The sequence below is a fragment of the Notothenia coriiceps genome, unplaced genomic scaffold (assembly GCF_000735185.1).
Source record: "Notothenia coriiceps isolate Sejong01 unplaced genomic scaffold, NC01 NC01_scaffold00018949, whole genome shotgun sequence".
Lineage (NCBI taxonomy): Eukaryota > Metazoa > Chordata > Actinopteri > Perciformes > Nototheniidae > Notothenia > Notothenia coriiceps.
The window spans coordinates 7,971-27,868 of record NW_011351650.1 but is presented as its reverse complement, the minus strand read 5'-3'; the positions used below and the strand labels follow the sequence as shown (position 1 = coordinate 27,868).

General features: G+C 40.0%; 2 protein-coding genes across 2 annotated transcripts in view; one reads left to right on the top strand and one right to left on the bottom strand.

The window, feature by feature from the left end:
• Positions 1 to 340: 340 nt before the first annotated feature.
• LOC104951330 (uncharacterized) lies at positions 341 to 7,907 on the top strand. The gene is made up of 12 exons (XM_010777964.1): positions 341 to 937; positions 1,582 to 1,721; positions 2,025 to 2,200; positions 2,851 to 3,011; positions 3,346 to 3,486; positions 3,894 to 3,913; positions 5,062 to 5,230; positions 5,838 to 5,983; positions 7,040 to 7,164; positions 7,241 to 7,367; positions 7,484 to 7,617; positions 7,708 to 7,907. The coding sequence occupies exons 1-12, from the start codon at positions 489 to 491 to the stop codon at positions 7,831 to 7,833; spliced, it is 1,914 nt and encodes a 637-aa protein (XP_010776266.1). The 5' UTR covers positions 341 to 488; the 3' UTR covers positions 7,834 to 7,907.
• Positions 7,908 to 7,995: 88 nt separating this feature from the next.
• The window catches only part of LOC104951329 (collagen alpha-1(XXVIII) chain-like), an 18,035-nt gene continuing 6,132 nt past the window's right edge, over positions 7,996 to 19,898 (bottom strand). The window contains exons 13-35 of the mRNA XM_010777962.1: positions 19,616 to 19,684; positions 18,621 to 18,689; positions 17,768 to 17,836; positions 17,568 to 17,636; positions 17,245 to 17,313; positions 16,932 to 17,000; positions 16,578 to 16,649; positions 16,190 to 16,258; positions 15,990 to 16,061; positions 15,519 to 15,587; positions 14,853 to 14,921; positions 14,711 to 14,779; positions 14,559 to 14,627; positions 14,147 to 14,215; positions 13,993 to 14,061; positions 13,170 to 13,238; positions 12,827 to 12,907; positions 12,694 to 12,729; positions 11,937 to 11,973; positions 11,309 to 11,863; positions 10,766 to 10,953; positions 9,969 to 10,248; positions 7,996 to 9,188 (exon numbers count right to left, since the gene is read on the bottom strand). Of these exons, the coding sequence (XP_010776264.1) occupies positions 9,016 to 9,188; positions 9,969 to 10,248; positions 10,766 to 10,953; positions 11,309 to 11,863; positions 11,937 to 11,973; positions 12,694 to 12,729; positions 12,827 to 12,907; positions 13,170 to 13,238; positions 13,993 to 14,061; positions 14,147 to 14,215; positions 14,559 to 14,627; positions 14,711 to 14,779; positions 14,853 to 14,921; positions 15,519 to 15,587; positions 15,990 to 16,061; positions 16,190 to 16,258; positions 16,578 to 16,649; positions 16,932 to 17,000; positions 17,245 to 17,313; positions 17,568 to 17,636; positions 17,768 to 17,836; positions 18,621 to 18,689; positions 19,616 to 19,684 (2,460 nt within the window). The 3' untranslated portion in view covers positions 7,996 to 9,015. The remainder of the gene's footprint in view (positions 9,189 to 9,968; positions 10,249 to 10,765; positions 10,954 to 11,308; positions 11,864 to 11,936; positions 11,974 to 12,693; positions 12,730 to 12,826; positions 12,908 to 13,169; positions 13,239 to 13,992; positions 14,062 to 14,146; positions 14,216 to 14,558; positions 14,628 to 14,710; positions 14,780 to 14,852; positions 14,922 to 15,518; positions 15,588 to 15,989; positions 16,062 to 16,189; positions 16,259 to 16,577; positions 16,650 to 16,931; positions 17,001 to 17,244; positions 17,314 to 17,567; positions 17,637 to 17,767; positions 17,837 to 18,620; positions 18,690 to 19,615; positions 19,685 to 19,898) is intronic.

Genomic DNA, 19,898 nt, shown 5'->3' with positions numbered 1-19,898 from the left:
CAGTTGTGTTATAATTATTGTATTATGATGCTTAAATGTTTTTTGTTGTGCACGGTCACATGATGAATTCGACATTTAAGTGATATAGGCTACACACAATATTGCAGAATAAGACTGTTTTACAACATAGTTGAATACATTAGCCGATAGAGATTTTCTGAGACTATTTAACACCATATGTTTGCTCAAGGCATTAAGGGTCCCTGTGAAGTTTATCCAAAATGTGAATAATCCGGATTAATTTGGCGACCAATTGAGATCGCGTTTTCGAGTTTTTTAAGGCCGCGTGTCCCCGTTGGGCCACCGTAGACAGCAGCACGGCCCGCCTCCAACTCAAAAATCAGTGAGTGGATAATATTAGGAAGTCCGTCAAGCCATGATCAGAAAGAGTCAGCATTCTGACCTTTGACACATAGATACAATCTGTTAAAAAAGTATGTTTGGCTCATAGACTATTTGAGTTCACAGCCACTCGGCGTGAGCAGAACATGGTTTTGTTGCGTCCAAAGCCCTCAATGTTGTGGCTCGTTGCTGTTGTTCTGACAGCTCATGTGAGTGAAGCTGCAGGGAAACCGAAACTGATCGAGGATGGGGCGGCCTGTGAGTCCATGGACTCGGCGGCGCTCAGCCTCCGGTCCAGTAAAGCCTCCTCCCCGGACGGCCCGGAGCCAGGAGACCCCGCCGCCGCCTTCAGGGTCGCCACTCTGGATGGGGAGTTCTCTTACGAGCCCGGTGCTCAGCGGGGTCCTCTCATCATCCACGCCTTCTCCAACAAGTCTGCCTTCCTGGAGTGTCTGTGGAGCTCGGAGTCGTCCCTGAGCAGCCTGGTGGAGGAGCTCCCCGTCAGCAGCCAGGTGCTCTTCCTGTCGCTGGACGACTCCGCGGTCAGTGACGCTCTGTGGATGAGGGAGCAGCTGCAGAGGGTCGCCATGCGCAGGTGACCCGGGACAGACCTCTGCCCTAGGGCTCTGCCCTGCCCTAAAGCACAGTGATGCGGGGATGTTTTATATATCAAGGGAAGACTGTACAAGTGAACAGATATATTTAAAAAATATATGTCTGATTATTTGTGTGAAATAGGCAACATCATCCGTTGCAAACATTTCTGAAATATAATTCTTAACCAAAATTATGTTTTTCTTTGTTAAAATTATATAATATAGAGTAAAAGGTTTTTACAGATGGAATTATGGATATCTCTATACAACTCAGAGAAGCATAACAAAAATGATGTCTATGTTTTAAGGAATACAAATATTTGTATATAAATCAGACTATTAATATATGAACAAACCCCCACTGTTAACACATTTAGAACATAGATATACAAATGTTGTGCTTGTTAAGGCTACTAACGTGTATAATTCTGACTCAGAGTATGATAAAAGTAAAATTCCACACATTTTGTGACAATAGAACGTGGAATAATATGTATTACCATGATACAGCCTCAATTAACGACTTCTATAAAGACTATTATTTTTTCAGGGTGTAGTTTATCACAAATGTCAGTTAGCTCAACCCCAACATATTGGTAACCACTTTGACAAACCACGTTTAACATCCTGCCTGTTTCTGCAGCAATAAGGAGGTTCTGTCCAGGCTGCACTTTTCTCCGGTGCCGGTCTTCGCTCTGGGGAACTGGATCCCCAATGTGCTTTACTACTGGCGCTGCATGGGGCGTGGCTGCGTCTTCTCCCAGGTCGTTTTCAAATCCAAAGGTAAGAGCATCATTTGGAGTGGGACTATCTTTCATTAGTGTAATTTATACATCAAGTAAAGACACTATATCACTCTCATAATCTACCTATAACTGCACTATACATGTGTTGCTTTTCCTCAAATAACTTAATACTGTCTTTACTTTGCCCACAATATGGTTGCTTTGTTTTCCTGTAAAATAGGATTTTCTTTGAAGGAAACATCCCTTAAAGTCTCACGGAAATATCCTGTAACACGAAAGAGGCGAGCAAGTTCCTATTTTTAAATCATTTTTTTAAGTTGTTGTTTTTTTCTTCTCACAGAGTGGCACATGCCTATAATCATCAAGAGACTTGATGCACGGTACGATTGGCTCTCAGTGCGCTGGGATCATAGGACGTATCTGCTGACGGATGCAGGCGACGGGTGTGAACCTTCCCCCTCGGTGGAGGGTGCTCTGGCCTGGGTGTCTGAGGGCGGCTGCTCCTTCTTCACTAAGGTCTGATGGTTTTAGCACATCTATTTAAAACATCTGTCTTGTGTTTAATCACATCTACTTTAAAAATAAAAATAAAACATAAAATCCTTCACTCCTTCCATCCGTCTGAGAAGTGACTCAGTGCTGAAATCACAGTCATACTCCTATTCGCCGGATAAAACAAGAGGAAAAAAGGAAGTCTGCAAAGATACATTTTGCCCTTTTGTTTGTGACTTGACTTGTGGGCTTTGGCTTAGGATATAGAGTATGGTCATCCTTTAATTGCAGGGTTGGTGGTATGTAGTTAACACTATTCAACCACCAAATATTTTACAAGTGTTGCAGCTTTTTCAATGTGACGTGAATTGCTGTTTTTTTTGCTGTTCTCTACATTCATATTGAAAATCCTTGGATTAAATATTAGAGCTTTTTGGGCAAAACAAGCTTTTGAAGGAATATCCTTAACTTGGGGTAAATGCAATCTGCATTTCTCACAAACCTTTAATGAACATAATCAATAGAATAATAAACAGAGTGAAGTGATAATAAAAATAGCCCTCTGTCTCAATCCTGCTGCCTTTCATAATTTTTTTCCTCCTAACATGTTTTTGTAAACACACAGGAAGTATTGACCTTTATCTGATATGACTTCATTAACTCTGACCTTCCAGGTGCAGAGCATGACTAAATCCAACGCCTCCGGTGTCCTTGTCTACACTCTGCCCGGTAACCCGATCCAGGACATGAACTGTGTCGGGGATGAGTGCGACACGACGCTGGGCATCCCCGCTGCCATGGTGCATCTGGAGGTTTCTGTCGCCCAGGCACTCCAGTAAGGCAGAGTCACCAGGAGGATTAGACGCTTCCTCACTTTGATGATTAACAGCCTTGAACATAGATTAACTGAACACTTTAAAGGTTGAAGCAATTCTTCTCTTAAATCTGTTTGCTTCCTCTTTAATTAATGAAGCTGCTGTCACAACTTATACCAACGTTTCCAAAATAATTGATAAGCTCTTCAGGGGGAAAGTGTTATCTCCTAAAAATCATCTTTCCATATCTCTCTGGATTTGATTTATCTGCTGATTTAGGCTCATTGTAAATTGTTTGAAAGTTTGTACCATCATGTTTACATTTGACATCTTTTTTGAATTTGTCTTTTCTAGGTTTGGACAGCCGGTGTTTGTGTCCTTCCAATACACTCCGTCCCCAAACTTCTTCATCAGTATTGACCATCAGGGGCTGCTGGCTGAGATGGGCTGGTTCATTTACCCCTCATTCAGCTTCATCAACTGGCAGGCACAGTGGTAAGGACACAAATGAAGGTCTGAATGGATACATTTCATGTTTATATTCACGCAAATTATCAGAATAAGGTATCTGCACTTCAGATGATGAGGGGATTCCCTGAGGGGAAAGTGTTGAGCGGCTTTTTGAATGTCTGTTCATAAAGAGCTTGAGAATCAGGCTGGTAAACTAGGAACTGCAGACAGAGATTATTATTATTNACACGCAACTAGAACAACGATTGACGGAGCAAGGACCGGAATTTTGTTTTATTGCGGATATGAAAGGAGTGGGTCAACGTATCGCTGTGAATACAAATCCAGTGCCACAGAAAATTATTCGTCCACAGTATAGTAATCGATTTTGATCCGACCTAGACTAGTATACTGTTTTTGGCAGCTTAGATTAGACTGCCCTTCTCTTCTAGTCGACGACGACTGCTCAGCTGTGCGTCCGAGACGTACTAGTGTACGGTCGCCACTCGCCTTGTTTTGTGTGTGAAGTCAATCTTATAGTGTGCATCGATAAATTAATGAATTTTGATGGATTTGATCCAATATCTAATCAAATCAAAATGCAGCCCCCAGTGAGTAAAATGACCTAGGCGCTCGACGTACTATGACCATATTATCTAACGGGCTAGCCGTTGGTCGCACTCCGAAGTACCGGGCTCGATTTATGATCTCCGGGGCCGGTAGCCCGTCAGGAATTACAGCTCGGGACTACAGCACATCTCTTTCTCCACATTAAGTGTTACACATTAGAATTGACTACTCTTGTCTGTCACATACTCTTCTTGTCTGTCACATAAGTTGCGCAACTGAAGCGGTATTGCGCTAAAGGGAAATTATTTTGACCGGACATTTTGAGCAAAGAGATTTAGATTTGCTTGCTAACGGGAACTCTGACGTCGCCATTGTGTGTGCTTCGCGGATGCACTCGGCTGCTCGGTCAGCTTCTGGATGAGGAGGCATTCCTTCGACCAACTTACAGTAGATAAAATTACAAACATTTTTAACAGGGGCCATAATAGCGTAAATAATGTTTGTTTTGGCAGTTATAACTGAATTTAATGTTTTCTACTTTTTTACATCTGGGAAGGCATTTGCCTTCAACAGATGGAAAGTGTCTTGACCAACAACTTAAGTATTTATTAAAGCTATGCAGGGCATGCAAGCGAGCAAACACAAACAAGTGAAATGAAGAATACAATTGAAATTGTAATATTGTGGTGGTTCATCTTATAATTCAGTCTATAGAATGCACCAGACAGCATCTAAGACCTGCAAAAATCTAAATGTTCTAGGGGGAGGCCCCCCAAACCCTTCGTACGTCATTTCGTCCGCGCGCATTTTTCAGTGCAATCTCTATTGGGCTCAGGGCCATCTGTAAATTAGCTTAGATGGCCCACAGGGCCATCTCCCAAAATCCTTAATGTCATGCACTGGTTCAAAACAACTGACCCTTTTCTGCGAGACAAAATGAGCATGAAAAGTAAAAGGAATTAGGAGCATCAGTGTAAACAGTTATTGCAGCCCAAGGGGAACCTTAGCAATTTAATGACCCAAATATTTTTCCATTATGTCTTTCTGCAGCCTTGTCAAATTTTGACAAGCTGGAGCTGGATGCGTCTCTGTCGTGTCCCGGCAATAGAGACTCGTCCTGCGCTCACTGGGATCACACAGTGCAGCTGTTTGTCTGCTGCGATCCCCTCGGCCCGCACTGCAACATGGAGCTCGGTCGATGGATCACAGCCTTCCGCAGGCAAGATGCTGATAGAAAACAATCGGATGGCATGAATACAAAAGATGATCATGAAAATGACTATTCATATCTGTTCGTCACTCGTCACCGGCTTGAGCTTCAATATCAGGATACATGTATTTATTATCCTTGCAAGAATGGAAGTAGTCATCACACACAGAGCTGCAGTATACAATGTTTAGTTTAGATTAGCTAAGGCCCACGTCAGAAATGATCATGCTTGTCATATGCCTGTCTCCATAGAGGCTGAATCATCATGTTAATCATTGTCACATAGCTATCATATTCCTAAAACAGTTTGTCCTCCTGACGCTCTTCTAGGTAATCCTATATCCTGTTACGTACACGGCTACAGTTGGGCCTTTGTTATCATGGTATTGGAAGAGTACATTCAGTATTTTCCCAACAATATCAATAATCTACAACTTTTGTGGTTTGTTAAAAGAAAAGAAAACATTTATTTAGCTTCATGGTATCACAACACAATGGTATTCAATTTCTTTCAAATATGCGCATTTCCCAAAATGTCAAAGTATTCCTCTTAAATACCAGCCTGTTTTTTTCTGATATGTGTGATTTGATGGTTCTGTATTTTTTATTTTTCCAGAGGTACTGGGCGCTGGCTGACAGACGTGTCTCCTCTGATCCCCCTGCTGGACGGCAACAGGTGTACCCTCACCATGAAGACGGTCTGGTGGGCGATGCCGTGGATCGCCTCCCTCAACCTGAGGTTGAGTGTCAGCAACAAGACAGGTAGAAAGTGTCATAACACAGTGAACCTTTTAATTGTTGCTCAATCTGAGGAGTACAGAATTGTTTTTCTTACAGGATGTGGTTAGTGCAAACGGTTAGAAGGAACCGAAGGAAGGAAGCATTCGTGACTCATGATTTGTTTCAGGAACATCAAAAATCTAAAAGATTCAGTATCTTGGGCTAAAACTATGTGCATCTTGCACCTTCGTTGTCAGAACTAACACCAGCTATGTGTTTTTTTTAACACCAAACTATCAGCTCAGAGAAGATTTCATGCTCAGATCTCAACCCTCCCACTGTGACAATGGAGAGCTGCCCTCTGACATAAAATCACCACAGAGCACTTTCTATCCATTTTCTCTCTCTGCTGGATCTTTCAAAAGTAGAGCGCAGGAATCTCTCTGCAGGAAGGAACAGTCTGTTACTGGAAGATGTCTGGATAAAAGTGACAAACTTAGTTCCTGGAAATACTTTGACTCAGCTTCCTTAAAAACAGAGTGCAGCCTGTATGTTTTAGGACACGTGATGTTTTGACAGGAGTCTATTGGGCATGATTAGAAATTAGATTTTAGATTATGAATTTATTTATTTTTAAATTAAATTTGGTAAGATGCACATTTTATGCCCAAAAACATATTTCAGCACTTTACTTGTTTTAACTGTTTACATCCCAAACAAAAATGGTGTATTTACTGACTTTTGTTTTTGGAAAGCATGAGTTATTAGTAACTTGGCAGATTCAGAGTAATACAAATGTTGTCAATAAATAAATCATCATCAAAATATATTCATTTTGATAAAGATAAGACTTTGATGATTCCTTTGTGAAATGCACAAGCTACCTGTGCCAGCACAACACCAACCAAAAAACCTTACCAAAATATACACCTACTCTTCTTTAAAGTATATTTGGATGCTTATTATTTAATCTTGAATAAAGGAATGTTACTTGTAAAAGAGTATTTCTTTACTCTGTGGTTTTGCTAGATCAATACTTTATCACCTCCTAGTATTTTGTAAACATTTAAATTAAATGCAAAGCATTTTGTTTTGCAGATTATCGTGTACAGACACTCCGCCCATTCAGAGTTATGGCACTTTACAATGGGGGAACCTTTGACAAAAATTACAACAAAAGATTTAAGCCAACCGAAGTCCACATCCCAGCATCAACCAAAAAGGTAACAGATCTGATGCCGATCATTATTAACTATTTATATATTTCCTGTCCGTCAGCTGCTGTGTGTCTGTCCTCAGGTGGAGTTATACGCCATCATCACAGCTCACGGCTACGATGACAACCACTGTGGAGAATTTTGCGTCACCTCCCACAACTTCTTGATCAACAATGTTTTTAACAACACTCTCATATTCGATTCTGCCGGTAAGGAATATTTTGAGGAACATTTACTGAAGGTAGTTGACAAACTATCCTACTTTGAGTTCCATTTAAATTAATGTATTGTCCTTTTTCATATCTGTTTGGCGGGGAACCATTAGGATCACCTTTGGGCTGCACCCTGAGAGTGAAAGAGGGCGCGGTACCAAACGAGCACGGCACATGGCTGTACGGACGAGGAGGATGGTGTGATGGACTGCAGGTCGACCCCTGGAGGACGGATATCACCACACAGGTACGGCCCTTGATAAAAAAAAAAATGAACCGCTGATTCTGTATATATTTACTGAGTGTGTGTAACCTCATTGTTTCTGTCCTCTTTCAGCTGAACATGAGCGAGTTTAATTCAAACACGATTGTCTACTTTGGCTTGTTCAAAGGAAAGGATCCTAATCCATCTAAGGATCCTGGATACATCATCATGACTTCACTTCTTGTCTTTTACAAATGATGCCAATCTGGAAAACTTCAAATAATGAATGTAACACTGGATGTACGATCAAAGTCAAATATAAAAGGATTTTTTTACGGTTTTTATTACTGTATCCATTACTTTGACTCTGGTTTTATTAACTTGCTGGACCGGAGGTTATCTACAGGTTTTCAAATGATAAAAACAGCGCTCATGGAAAATATCACATACCAAGCTCTCGCCCAGCCCGGTCATTCCATTTGCATTTTATCTCAAGATGTAACCCTACGTCACCACCAAGAAGCCTTGCAGCTGAGTAGGCCCTCCATGTGCTTGTTATGCTTTAAGCTGAAGATGCATTGTTCTGAGAGCAGCCGCCTCTCCTCACTAATTACATGTAATCATGTCCAACTTGAAAGTTTGAGGTGATTCAAGTGTTTCTCAGTCATCTTCCTGCCGTTTTGTTCTTTTATTTTACGGTTCTGAACCGATTTGTGTAGCGAGGGTGGGCCAACTGCAGATATGTAATGTTTAAAAAGCAGGTTTATATCGGAAGAAAATGAATGAGAATCACATTTGAATTGGTGTTGTTTAATTTGATCATTTGCATTGAAAGACTGAATCGGAGATCTTTTAAAATGTAATTTATTTGTTAGTAGCTCACAGTTTAAGTTGAGTTATCTATTAAAAAATATAGTGAATGTGGAAATATATAGAGAAATACATTTTGTGAGGATTAAATACATTTTTTCCCCAAAGTATTACTTTAAACATAAACAAATACAATAAACTCACAACATTAAGTAACAAATACATCATTGCAACATACAAAATGGTTACTTTTTCTAAATAGAAAGGTTAGTAGTTACAAAGTTTAATTTCAGCAGAACTGTTCCACAGTATGTAAGTAACACCACAGGCATTCTTTTCTCTGTATTAGCTTAGTTTACAAAACCAATACACACATCTCTCAGGCCAAAAGGAAAACAAACATTTAAGAGTACTAATCGTACTGAAAAATGTTGAACTTCAATCAACATTTTGGGCTAATTAGGTTTAATGATGCATCTTTTATAAAGAATGGTGTTTATCTTCTCGATCAAGGTCGAAGTAGCTACAAGAAGAATACTAAGGCGCTGACTTTGAAGTGACCCTCATGGCGAAGGCAACTGTGGAGGAACAACAGAAGGTTTTATTTGTGACTGGTGATACATGGGGATGTTAGACTTTGGCGCAGGTTTCTCTGCAGCTCTTCTCAGACTCAAACTGGTTTTTGTTTCCTGAACAGCCTCCGAACCAGAATTGAGCGCAGGAATTAGCTATGGGGTCGTAGTACCACTTCACCACGTAGTCCCGGCACGGCCCTGGATCCAGCGTCTGGTTGCAGCCCTCAGCTAGACAACAAAAACAAGAAGCGGACATTTTAAGTAGACTTAAACATTATTTAGCCATGCAAAGTGTAGTGGGTTAGCAGGCAAACATTTTGACTAAATATTTGATATACAAAGTAAAACTTGAAATTAGTTTTACAGGTATAATGTTTAGACAAATTAAACATTTTTCCAGATAGTTTGGAAGAAGAAAAGTCTGCAAGCAATAGTTTTTGAGATATTTGACTTAAAACTACCACTTCCTTTACTGCCACAAATGTCAGAGAATCTCCAAGTCAGTAAGATTCATCCTCTGGGGACCATTAATGTCCGTGCAAATCAATCTACTTCGAGGAGATGCTGAGATATTTTAGTCTGGACCAAACCAAAAGACTGACATCACCACATCTAGAGCCTCACTGCTAGCAAGGCTTACTTTAAATGTGTGAGCGGCTACAGAAACATGTAAGTAACACTTTTTTAGATACAATTCAAAAATTGTATTTTTTTTATTACAGATAATTTCGGTTTATCACTTTCATGTAGATATTTGAAATGTTGACTTATCTTTTCCAAGCTAAGATAACTAGCTCCCAACTGCTATACATACGGCTACATAATAGCAAGCTTCTCATCTAACGTTTTGTGAGGATAAAAGGTTAAACTATTTATTCCTTACATTTTTGCATACTTTTCTGTTTTGAACCTTTCTTATTTCAGACGCTTGGACATTACCATTTTACGACTTGATTTGTCACATTTGAACCTATTATTTCTTCATTCTCTAATCTCTTCAGCACTTACCAGGTATGTTGGTTTCAGACAGCAGCAGTGGAGTAGTTGGAAGGATACTAGTAAACCGGGGCGGTGTCATCAGAGTTGGACCTGCCGGCCCGATAACTCCCGTCATCACCACACGTTTGGGGTCCTTCATGTCAAACTGTGGGAAGGACTCTGTGACGGGTCTGAAAGGATCCATGTCAAAGAATGGCCATCTATGAATCTCTGAGGAGCTTCTGTCGTCTGTCTTTGGTCTCTGTGGAGTGATGGGTTCTCTGTCGGGTTGTGGCACTGGAAGGCCGGGCTGTAACAGTAACGTTTTAAACCTTTATTTATCCAGGTAAGATAATACAATCATGATGTTATAACACCTGAGACGGTTCCATTTACGATATGAAAACCCTGAGACGTACTTAGACGATTTACTGAAAAGCTACCAAATGAAAAAAAACTAAAATTGTAATCATCCAATAGTTCTAGATACATTTAACTCAAACCACAATGTCCACCTCATTATAGAGCTAGAGGAAAAGTCAGAGAATCACTAAATTAATTAGGATTCATCTTCTGGGGACAATGAATTTAGGTAACAACTTTCTGCCTATTTAGTAAATATTTAGCTTTAATTAGATGAATACAGATTTTGCTGCTTTTGGCACCAGAAGAAAAGTAAAGGGATCACTAAAGTCATCAAGATGTATCCTCTGGGAACAATGAACGTCTTTATAAAAAGTAATGACCGACTTCCTAATTGTTCCCATTGATACACTAAACTGTCGTTACACAGTAGATCAAAACATTTACTGATTTATTCTCCTCACCACTATCTGAACCCTCCTGAAGTCTCCTGTGAAGGTGGGCGTGTCAGTATCCGTCCTGTATGGAGGTTCACGAACATTATCGGATAAATCGGGAATTCCTGGAGACAGTCTGGAACTCGGGACAGAGCTGAACAAATGTCTTTCTCCATCGTCCTCACAGATCTGACTCAGCAGTTCTCTCTCCAGAGCTTTAGGATCAAAAGACCAACAAAGTAAATATGAAGTAATTTACTCCTCTGTGTACTTACAGCCATAGAAGTCATTCTAATGATTATCTTAGTGTTAGTTTTCACAGACTCAAGTCCAAGTTATTGAACAAAATGTGAACTATTTGTTCTAATTTTGAACCATCTGCAGTTTATTTTAATACCAGATATATAGCACAGATGTTTCCTGCCCTCTTAGTTGAGAGGGAGGGAGCTGGAAGAGACAATTGAGTGAGATTCAACTCGTTTGAGCACTTTTCCACTTTAAAACATTTTTTTAACAAATCACTGTTCTTTGTAGACCTATGGTTCTAATTTGATAACACGGATTGCTTACCATGAAGTGTTTTGAATTCATTGATCAGGTACACGTGGTTGCTGTCGGGGTCAGAGGCCATGAGATTGATCTCCTTTTTGAACTCCTCATACAGAGGGTCGCTCTCATTCACCAAGCCGATCACAAACATCTCGATGTCACTCCCATGAGCTTCTGATACCGCACTCTTCAGACTGACTTTGTCTCTTTTATCGGCCTGCCCGTCGGTGATGATGATGGCCATCTTCCTCACACCTGCCCGCGCACTCTTGAATAACTGGTTGGCCTGTTTAATGGCACTACCTGTGAACGTTCCCTCGCCCAGGTAGGTCATGGAGCGCACCGCAGACTTGATCTCATCACGAGTGGCTTCCTGTCTGAGGTTGACCACCACCATGTTGATGTGGCTGTAGACGACAACACCCACCCGTGTGGTGTCCCGGCTGACAGAGGCTCGGTCGATTAGGGAGTTTACAAAGTCTTTGACCAGGTTGAAGTTGTCAGGGCCCACACTCTCAGAGCTGTCGATCACAAAAATCAGCTCCAAGGGGGCTTTGCGGCATGTAACTCCACAACCTAATGAAACAGCAACAGGTTATAGACACGTGGACATAAAGGATTGACAACAATGCAGCTTCTGATTACTTACTGCATATGGATCTCACGATTTTGATGATATCTTCCCTCTGTGAAAGAAAGAAAGAAAGTGCAATACTTGTAATACAAACTTAATTGTCTCTGAGTTACAGTAAAGACATTAGCTTCTTCTTGCTTTCACCTTTAATGTAAGGATGTTTGAATCGAAATCCGTTTGAAAAAAATTGAGACCACCTTCAAACATCCATTCATTTTTTTTACGCTTATCCAGAGTTGGGTTGCGGTGGCAGCAGGCTAAGCTAATTAGTCCAGTCGTCCACTTTCACTTCACAAACCAGATAATATATAAAAACCATTCAGCATGTTCTGGGTCCGCCCCGGGTTCTACTACCAGTTTGGCATGCCTGTAAAATCTCCAAAGGAAGGCGACCACAAGTCATAAGTCCTGATAAGCATGCATACTGATACGTTACCAGAACCACCTCAACCAGCTTCTTTTTACTTTATGCTTCCTTCAAATGTCTGATCCCCTGTCTTACCTCAATAATACGCCTACTACCCTCAGAGACCCTTCAACTTCAAATGATGAGTATCCCCTAATATTGTGTATTCTATAAAATAAATGGCGAAGACTCGTCCATGTTCATCGGATGTGGATATGAATACTTTCAAATTAAAATACACTAACCTTAACCCTGTATACACACATTACCTAAAACCAGATGGTTGACATGTATGGCTCCGTTTGAAAAGAAACAAAAACAAAGCTATGTCCCGATATTCTAAAATGAGTGGTGCACTTTACTTACTGTAAGTCCAGGATCTCCCTTTTGTCCAGCTCTACCCTGTGATTTCAAAAAGATTGACATTTTTTAGCTGTTCACATATTGAGTAATTTCATGAGGGCTTAAATCTTTTTAGGAATCTGATCCCTCCCATTACCATAGGTCCACTGACTCCGTGCTCTCCAGGTCCTCCTCCGTCTCCCCTGATGCCTTTCTCACCTCTGAACCCTCGATCCCCCTGCAAGAGGAAAGAAACATTATCTTGAATCACACAGTAGGGCTGTGATTGAAAGGGATATCCCATCCTGTCAACAGCATGTTGTATGCTTTCTGTATGCATCTTACTAGATATATTTTCTAAGTGATGCCGTTTTGTTTCCCATTTGTTTGAAGCCTCTCAAATAACACGTTTAGTTTTAATTTCATGCAGATTTTCATTTTTGCTAGGTCTACTGTCACTTTGTGTGTTCATAATAGAGTTGCTGACATTATATTGTTACCTTGTCCCCCTGCAGACCTTGTCCAGGAGGACCCCTGGGTCCAGCGATTCCATGAAATCCTGTCTCCCCCTGCAGAAAGAGAGAGATAGTCAGTGTCAAGGAGAACTCATGTATAGAGTCAAATTGAACTAAAGGAAAGTTTCTTCTTGAGTTTTTTTTTTTTTCTTCTCACATGAGTCTGGTTTCCTAGACTTAATGGGTTTCTACTAAACGAGGCAGCAAAGAAAATATATTCCTATTCATAAACGGATGGATAAAATGCAGGATCTGTTTGGTATATTGAAAAATAAAACGTATAAATATACCTTATATACACTGAACAAAAATATAAATGCAACACTTTTGTTTTTGCTCCCATTTTTCATGAGATGAACTCAAAGATCTAAAACATTTTCTATATACACAAAATAACCATTTCTCTCAAATGTTGTTCACAAATCTGAAAAAATCTGTGATAGTGAGCACTTCTCCTTTGCCGAGATAATCCATCCCGCCTCACAGGTGTGGCATATCAAGATGTTGATTAGACAGCATGATTATTGCACAGGTGTGCCTTAGGCTGGCCACAATAAAAGGCCACTCTGAAACGTGCAGTTTTGCTTTATTGGGGGGGTCTGGGGGGGTCCGAAAACCCTAGGGTTAAACCCTAACCCTAACTCCTAAATGGGAGCAAAAACAAAAGTGTTGCATTTATATTTTTGTTCAGTGTAGGTATGGCCCTACAATATATTATTCAAATATAGCATGATAGGTCCACTTTAACATAACTTAATACAGCTAGGTGATAATCAAACATTTAACATCTGGTAGCTGAAAATGTTACCTTTTCTCCTTGGATGCCCTCTCCAGGTAACCCCTGTGCACCAGGCGGTCCCCTTTGGCCAACTGAACCCTGCAAAATAAAGCAACTGTGTCTCTCTGTATTTAAAGGGAAATATAATCACATGCAATCCATTATTTCGAACAGGACAGATTACCTTGGGACCAATTAGGGTAATTCCTGGTGGTCCAGTGGGTCCAGGAGGTCCAGACAAGCCTCTATCTCCCTGAACAGAAAATGGATTGATAACATTTATAGATATCTTTCAATAATCACAGTAATCTAATCTCAGATAAATGGAAAAGAAAACCTGCTTGGAAAATATCAGGCTCATACATTTAAGAGTAACATTTTACCAAAATTGATCTTTTGACCCCCTCATGTCACCCCATCCTGACAATATTTGCGGAATAGTATAAAACGACAAGATCTTAATAAACCCAGCAAAAAAGTTAAAAGCTAAACTAGTACGACTGTGAATAAAATACCATACCACAATGTCAAGAGAATTTTAATTAACGGAAATTAACGATAATGTAATTAATGACCTATTTTATGTTAATCGTTACCTTTGGTCCAGGTAGACCTACGCCATCTGATCCGGTCTCTCCTGTCAGACCAAGGGGCCCCAGAAGTCCCTTAATAAGACATTGTGTCAAATAAATGAAATATTGCTGAGTGTGAAGTGTTAAAAGAGGGACTGTGGTGTGTTGATACTCACTGGAGGGCCGGGGTAACCGTCACCTTTAAGTCCAGGTATCCCAGCAGGCCCTGCAGGCCCTTTGTCCCCCTACAAACCAAACGGTGCCACTGTTATATTTATACTTTTCTTAAGAGGATCAGTGAAGGAAACCTGAGCTCACCTTGGGTCCAGGGAAACCCCTTCCCGTCTCTCCCACAGCTCCAACTGGACCACGTAGTCCCGGTTGTCCCTGAAATAACCAGAGGTAGATTGAATTGATCAAAGCTGTTGACAGTTACAGTTGTAGATATCTTGAATCAGAACTTGCCATGTTTACAGTATTGTTGTTTCATATTTAAATAAATGACTTACTGTGTGGAACTATGGGGCAAAAGATACAAAACTAACACCCAAGAGCTATACGAATTGTTCTTCAATCATATTATCGCAAACTAAACAACATACTGTTTATTTATTAAATGAAATAGATAAACAGTACGTAGAATTTAGGGGAATATAATATAATTAACAGATTTTTTACTTTAAACTAAATAAGGTGGTAAGCACCTAAAACTGAGGTTTTGTATATGTGTTATTATTGTATAAAAGTTTAGAACACTTTATACATAATAATGTATGCCCCTTTGGTTGTGAAGCGTAATAAAAGGTTTTGTGTGGAAAAAAAGAAAGGTGTATAAACCTTTCACACTACACATTTCTGGTCAATATTTGTTCCCTTTAATTACATTTCTTTGTTATTAGAGTATTCCTTTCGTGAAATGTGTTAAAGACCAAAATGTATTTCTACTATTACTGCAGCTGTTTGTTTGCACCACATAGACTTTACCTTCTCTCCAGCTACACCCCTCCCTGGTGGTCCTGTTGCCCCTGGTGGCCCCATCTTTCCGGGATCCCCCTAAAAAGGAAACATTTGACTTGAAATTGACAAGGGAACATGGGAATCAGACATGTGCAGTCAATTTGTTATTTACTGCTTTGTATTATAATCTATACATCATATATATATTTTATTTGTTGATCATATATTTTAATTATGATCAACATTGCTCAAGTTATTCTTTAAATAAATGTTTTTCGAGCAAAACATACAATGTTTCCCTCTGAAAAGTTACTAGAAAGCAGCTGAACATATAAATATTAAATACAATGTTATATGTAAGGTGCTCAAAATTGAACTTGGGTGAACTTACTTCTTGCCACTGTATGTTTTCACTTATTGGAAGAGATGTGGCAGCATTATTCGAAATTCGGAACACTATTCAAAAATGTTATAAGACATTTTATTTATTATTCTTACCTTTGACCCGATTGGCCCCACAGGACCGACTGCACCTGACAGTCCTCTGCTCCCTCTGTCCCCTCTGTCCCCCTGCCAAAATAACTCAATCATCAACTTTGAGTTAAGCTTTAGGTGATCATATCATTTAAGATCGTTGAATCATAATATCTGTAAATCACAGAAAAACGTTCTATACACATTAACTGTGATTCTGTTACCTTCCCTCCAGGAGTGCCTTTACCAGGAGCCCCGTCAGGTCCCCTGGGCCCCGGTAACCCAACGTCCCCCTGCCGTCATTTAGAAACAGACAATGAAGCAAAGACTGGTAAGAAATATTGATGTATTATGTACTCTAATTACGTGGAGGTGTGTGGTGCAGTGGGTAGAGCGTTGGTGTTCGGATCAGGGGAGCACAGGTTCAAACCCTGTTGCAGTCAGCATGTCGTTGTGTCCCTGGGCAAGACACTTCACCCCAAATTGCTCCTGTGGGGATTGCCCACAGTATTGAGTATGTAAGTCGCTTTGGATAAAAGCGTCTAACAAGTAACATGTAATGTAATGTAGGCCTATGTGCACAAGAGAAAACATGTTTAGGTTTAATGTCACCTTTTGTCCTGGGGCTCCATCCTCTGCTGGCTCACCTGGTATACCTGGTGGCCCCTCGGACCCCGGGTCACCCTGAGAGAGGAAGGGGAGGAGCAAGTGCATTTGAGGATATGGAACAAAAGTATGAAAGCAATATTAAAATGACCAGTTTATTTAGAAAGTCACTTTTGGATAACATTGGACCGGGCTTCTAGCTCTAGCTTCGTATTGTATTAAGCAAACACATATGAAAGTGGAATCAATCTTCCTGTCTAACTCCCAGCAAGAACGCATATTAGAAAAAATGGCACACTGGCATATACGGTACTGTATAGAATGATGAGAAAGTAGTGTGATACATTTTAGAGGACTTACTTTGGGTCCTGGTTGTCCAACACCTCGTTCACCTGTCAGTCCAGGCTCACCTGGGAGTCCCTGATTGCCCTGAAAACCCCCAAGGACAAATGTATTCAACTAAATATTCACAAATTGCATCATGAAACTCGCCTGCATTTGATTGACAAGCCAGCTGGGAGTCGCAGGCATATTTATTAGATCAAATATTCAAAACGATTTAGATGCAATCAGGAGGGGAAATCAGCGACTGTCAATCACAATTAGCATCTGAGTTTCTGTTTCTGAAACGTTATAGTCGTTCAAGGAAGCCCCCCCCCTCGTTTTGTCTTACCTTTGTTCCTGTTATTCCGATACCTTGAGCTCCTCTGGGGCCTGCAGGTCCAACTGGGCCTTGATCCCCCTGCATTTAATAGTATGTCAATATTATTACTGAACGTATGAAAAGTCAAGGTATTCAGTGAAATATCCCCTGTTACTGTCCAGTATAACCATGCATCTCTCAAAAGAGATAGAGACAAAAACAGCCCTGTTTTCGGCTTTGAGACAATGCATTTTCAAGCTGATATAAAAGTTTTCTAATCAGTTTTTTTTTATTTAAAGGTGTGAATTATTTTCTTAACCTAACAGTTTGACATGCATTAATGTAACTTGTACCTTTTCTCCTTGATTTCCTAAACCAGGAGCACCAACTGGACCTAGAAACCCAGGCGGCCCGTAACCTCCCTGAAAAAAGATGATTATATTCAAGAGATGCAGTGATCTATGAGACCTGGGTGAGTACTCGAAGTATAGTTAATGTTGCAGGATCCGCATACATTTTCATCACGTTGAGTAAACAAATAAGACATTTATACCTTGTCGCCTTTAACCCCAATGCCAGCAAGCCCGCGATTTCCTCTGGGACCCTCATATCCTCGATCCCCCTGAAACAAAAGTTTGAAAATGTGACGTACTGTAGACACAATCTTCCATAAGCTTCACACGTGTGCAGCATGTTTCATATGTGACGTTATGAAAAAGCCAATAATGTAAATTCCTAAGCAATTACACAATGTTTTTCAGCAATCAGTGACACGTGTTCTGGTTGTGATTTATGTAATTCATTCTCTTTTGCTATGCACCTGCAATAAATATAAAGAGATGCAACTGCACAGAGGTTATAGCGTTCCTTCACTCCCATTTCAAAATGCAGAATGATACCGTCTATTTCAACCCCTCTTCTGAATAAAAGAAGACATAATAAAAATACCATAAGAAAATATGAAAAAGCAATTATAGTACACAGACAAGGTATTATATACTAATAAAAATAAGTACTGACCATAACCTTTTTGCAGGAATGTGCCTTGGTATTTTGTCGCATAAAAGTCAATATGAACAAAATGAAATCAAGAATCATAAATATCAAAAAGATGAAAAACTTAAAACATATATCTTGAAATGTATCTATTTTAAAATAGAAAAAGCTGTGCAGTGTTTAAAATGAAGAGGATGGAATGTGTTAAACATATTAAGTAAAGAATATTCAATTGTTTACAACCAAATCATTTGCATGAATTCAAGCCCTGTATGGTGGGCCCCTTTAACTCAATGTAACCATTAATTCAAATGTTACTTCAAATTGCAGTAGATAGTAAGAATGACAAGTATGTCCTATCTGCACATTATTGAGAACCATTGGTTCGGTCAATACAAAACTTAACCCACCTTCGGCCCTGGAAGCCCCTCGCCCGTTGGTCCTGGGATTCCTTGCACTCCGGCTGGTCCTGGTGGACCCTGGAATAAAAAAACAACTTTGAATAAAAGTCTTAAGATGTGAAGGCCTCAATAAATACCAACATCCAACATAGATTTGGTTCAACACAAGACAGAGTGAAGGTGCGCTCTTGAACAACTATTCATTTTGTGTCCTCCAGGTGGCAGCATGGAGTTGAATTGTGTTCAAAATTTAAATTCCCAGCATATTTGGATGTGAGGAAAGTGCTCTGAACTTGCTCATGTGTGCTTATGTTTGACAACTTGGAAACTTTTAAATGATGCGTAATAACAAAGGAAAACAGATGGAAAAACAATCTTATATATACGTGATTTATCTTCTTCGCTCTTCAGGATAAAGTTTCTATTCAGATCTTTCATTTTCAACATAAAAACTACTCTCTGTGGTGGAAGGTTACAATACATGCAATTTCACTGTACCTTTACTTTGCTTGAGTTTTTCCATGTTATGCTTCTTTATTTCAGGGGGAAAGGTTTGAAGCTTCACTACATTTCTCCGGAAACTGAAATTACTATTTGCTTTGAATTCTCTTATTAAAACAACACATGAGATCAGTTTATAAAGTTTGAAGCATTGTTATAGATCTAACTGTCCAACAGTGTATAATTAAGTAAAAATGAACTCCACCTCAACAAGATGTGCTTATGCGTCAATGCGTAAGTAATATTACTCCATTACACATATGTATATATATAACTCTCTCAAAAGAGAAACTCTCTCTGCCTAATGAGGATTATTACTTTTGATTAACCTTTTTGTGATGACAGCCTAATTGTGGCCTATACTAAAGTACATTTGAAAGTTGTAAAAGAGTATTTATACAAAGTGTTATCCTATCAAGACACTGTTATGCATAGAATGGGCATTAAAGCCATTTACACACCTTGATGTGTCGGTACAATAATACGATTATTTTCATACTCACTGGTAGTCCTGGTTCTCCTATCCCAACAGGACCTGAAGGACCTGATCTTCCCTGAAGGCCTTTTTCACCCTGTAAGCATTACACAGCACAACTCAACAACTTTCAACACTCTAAACATGTCAAAACGTTCTTCAGTAAATTATTAAAAAGTGATATGATTTATTGAATCTCTGGCCCTTATTCAGGGGCGGACTGGGACTACAAATCAGCCAGGGACTCTCGGCCGGCCCACCTCGGTACTGCAAGTAAATACCGCTAGTAAATTGTCGACGGGGGGTGGGGG

Excerpts from the sequence above, each read along its gene's own strand:
- LOC104951330 (XM_010777964.1), top strand. The coding sequence starts at position 489 with ATGGTTTTGTTGCGTCCAAAGCCCTCAATGTTGTGGCTCGTTGCTGTT. Across the intron at positions 938-1,581 it reads CAGAGGGTCGCCATGCGCAG|CAATAAGGAGGTTCTGTCCA; the intron begins GTGACCCGGGAC and ends CTGTTTCTGCAG. Across the intron at positions 2,201-2,850 it reads GCTGCTCCTTCTTCACTAAG|GTGCAGAGCATGACTAAATC; the intron begins GTCTGATGGTTT and ends CTGACCTTCCAG.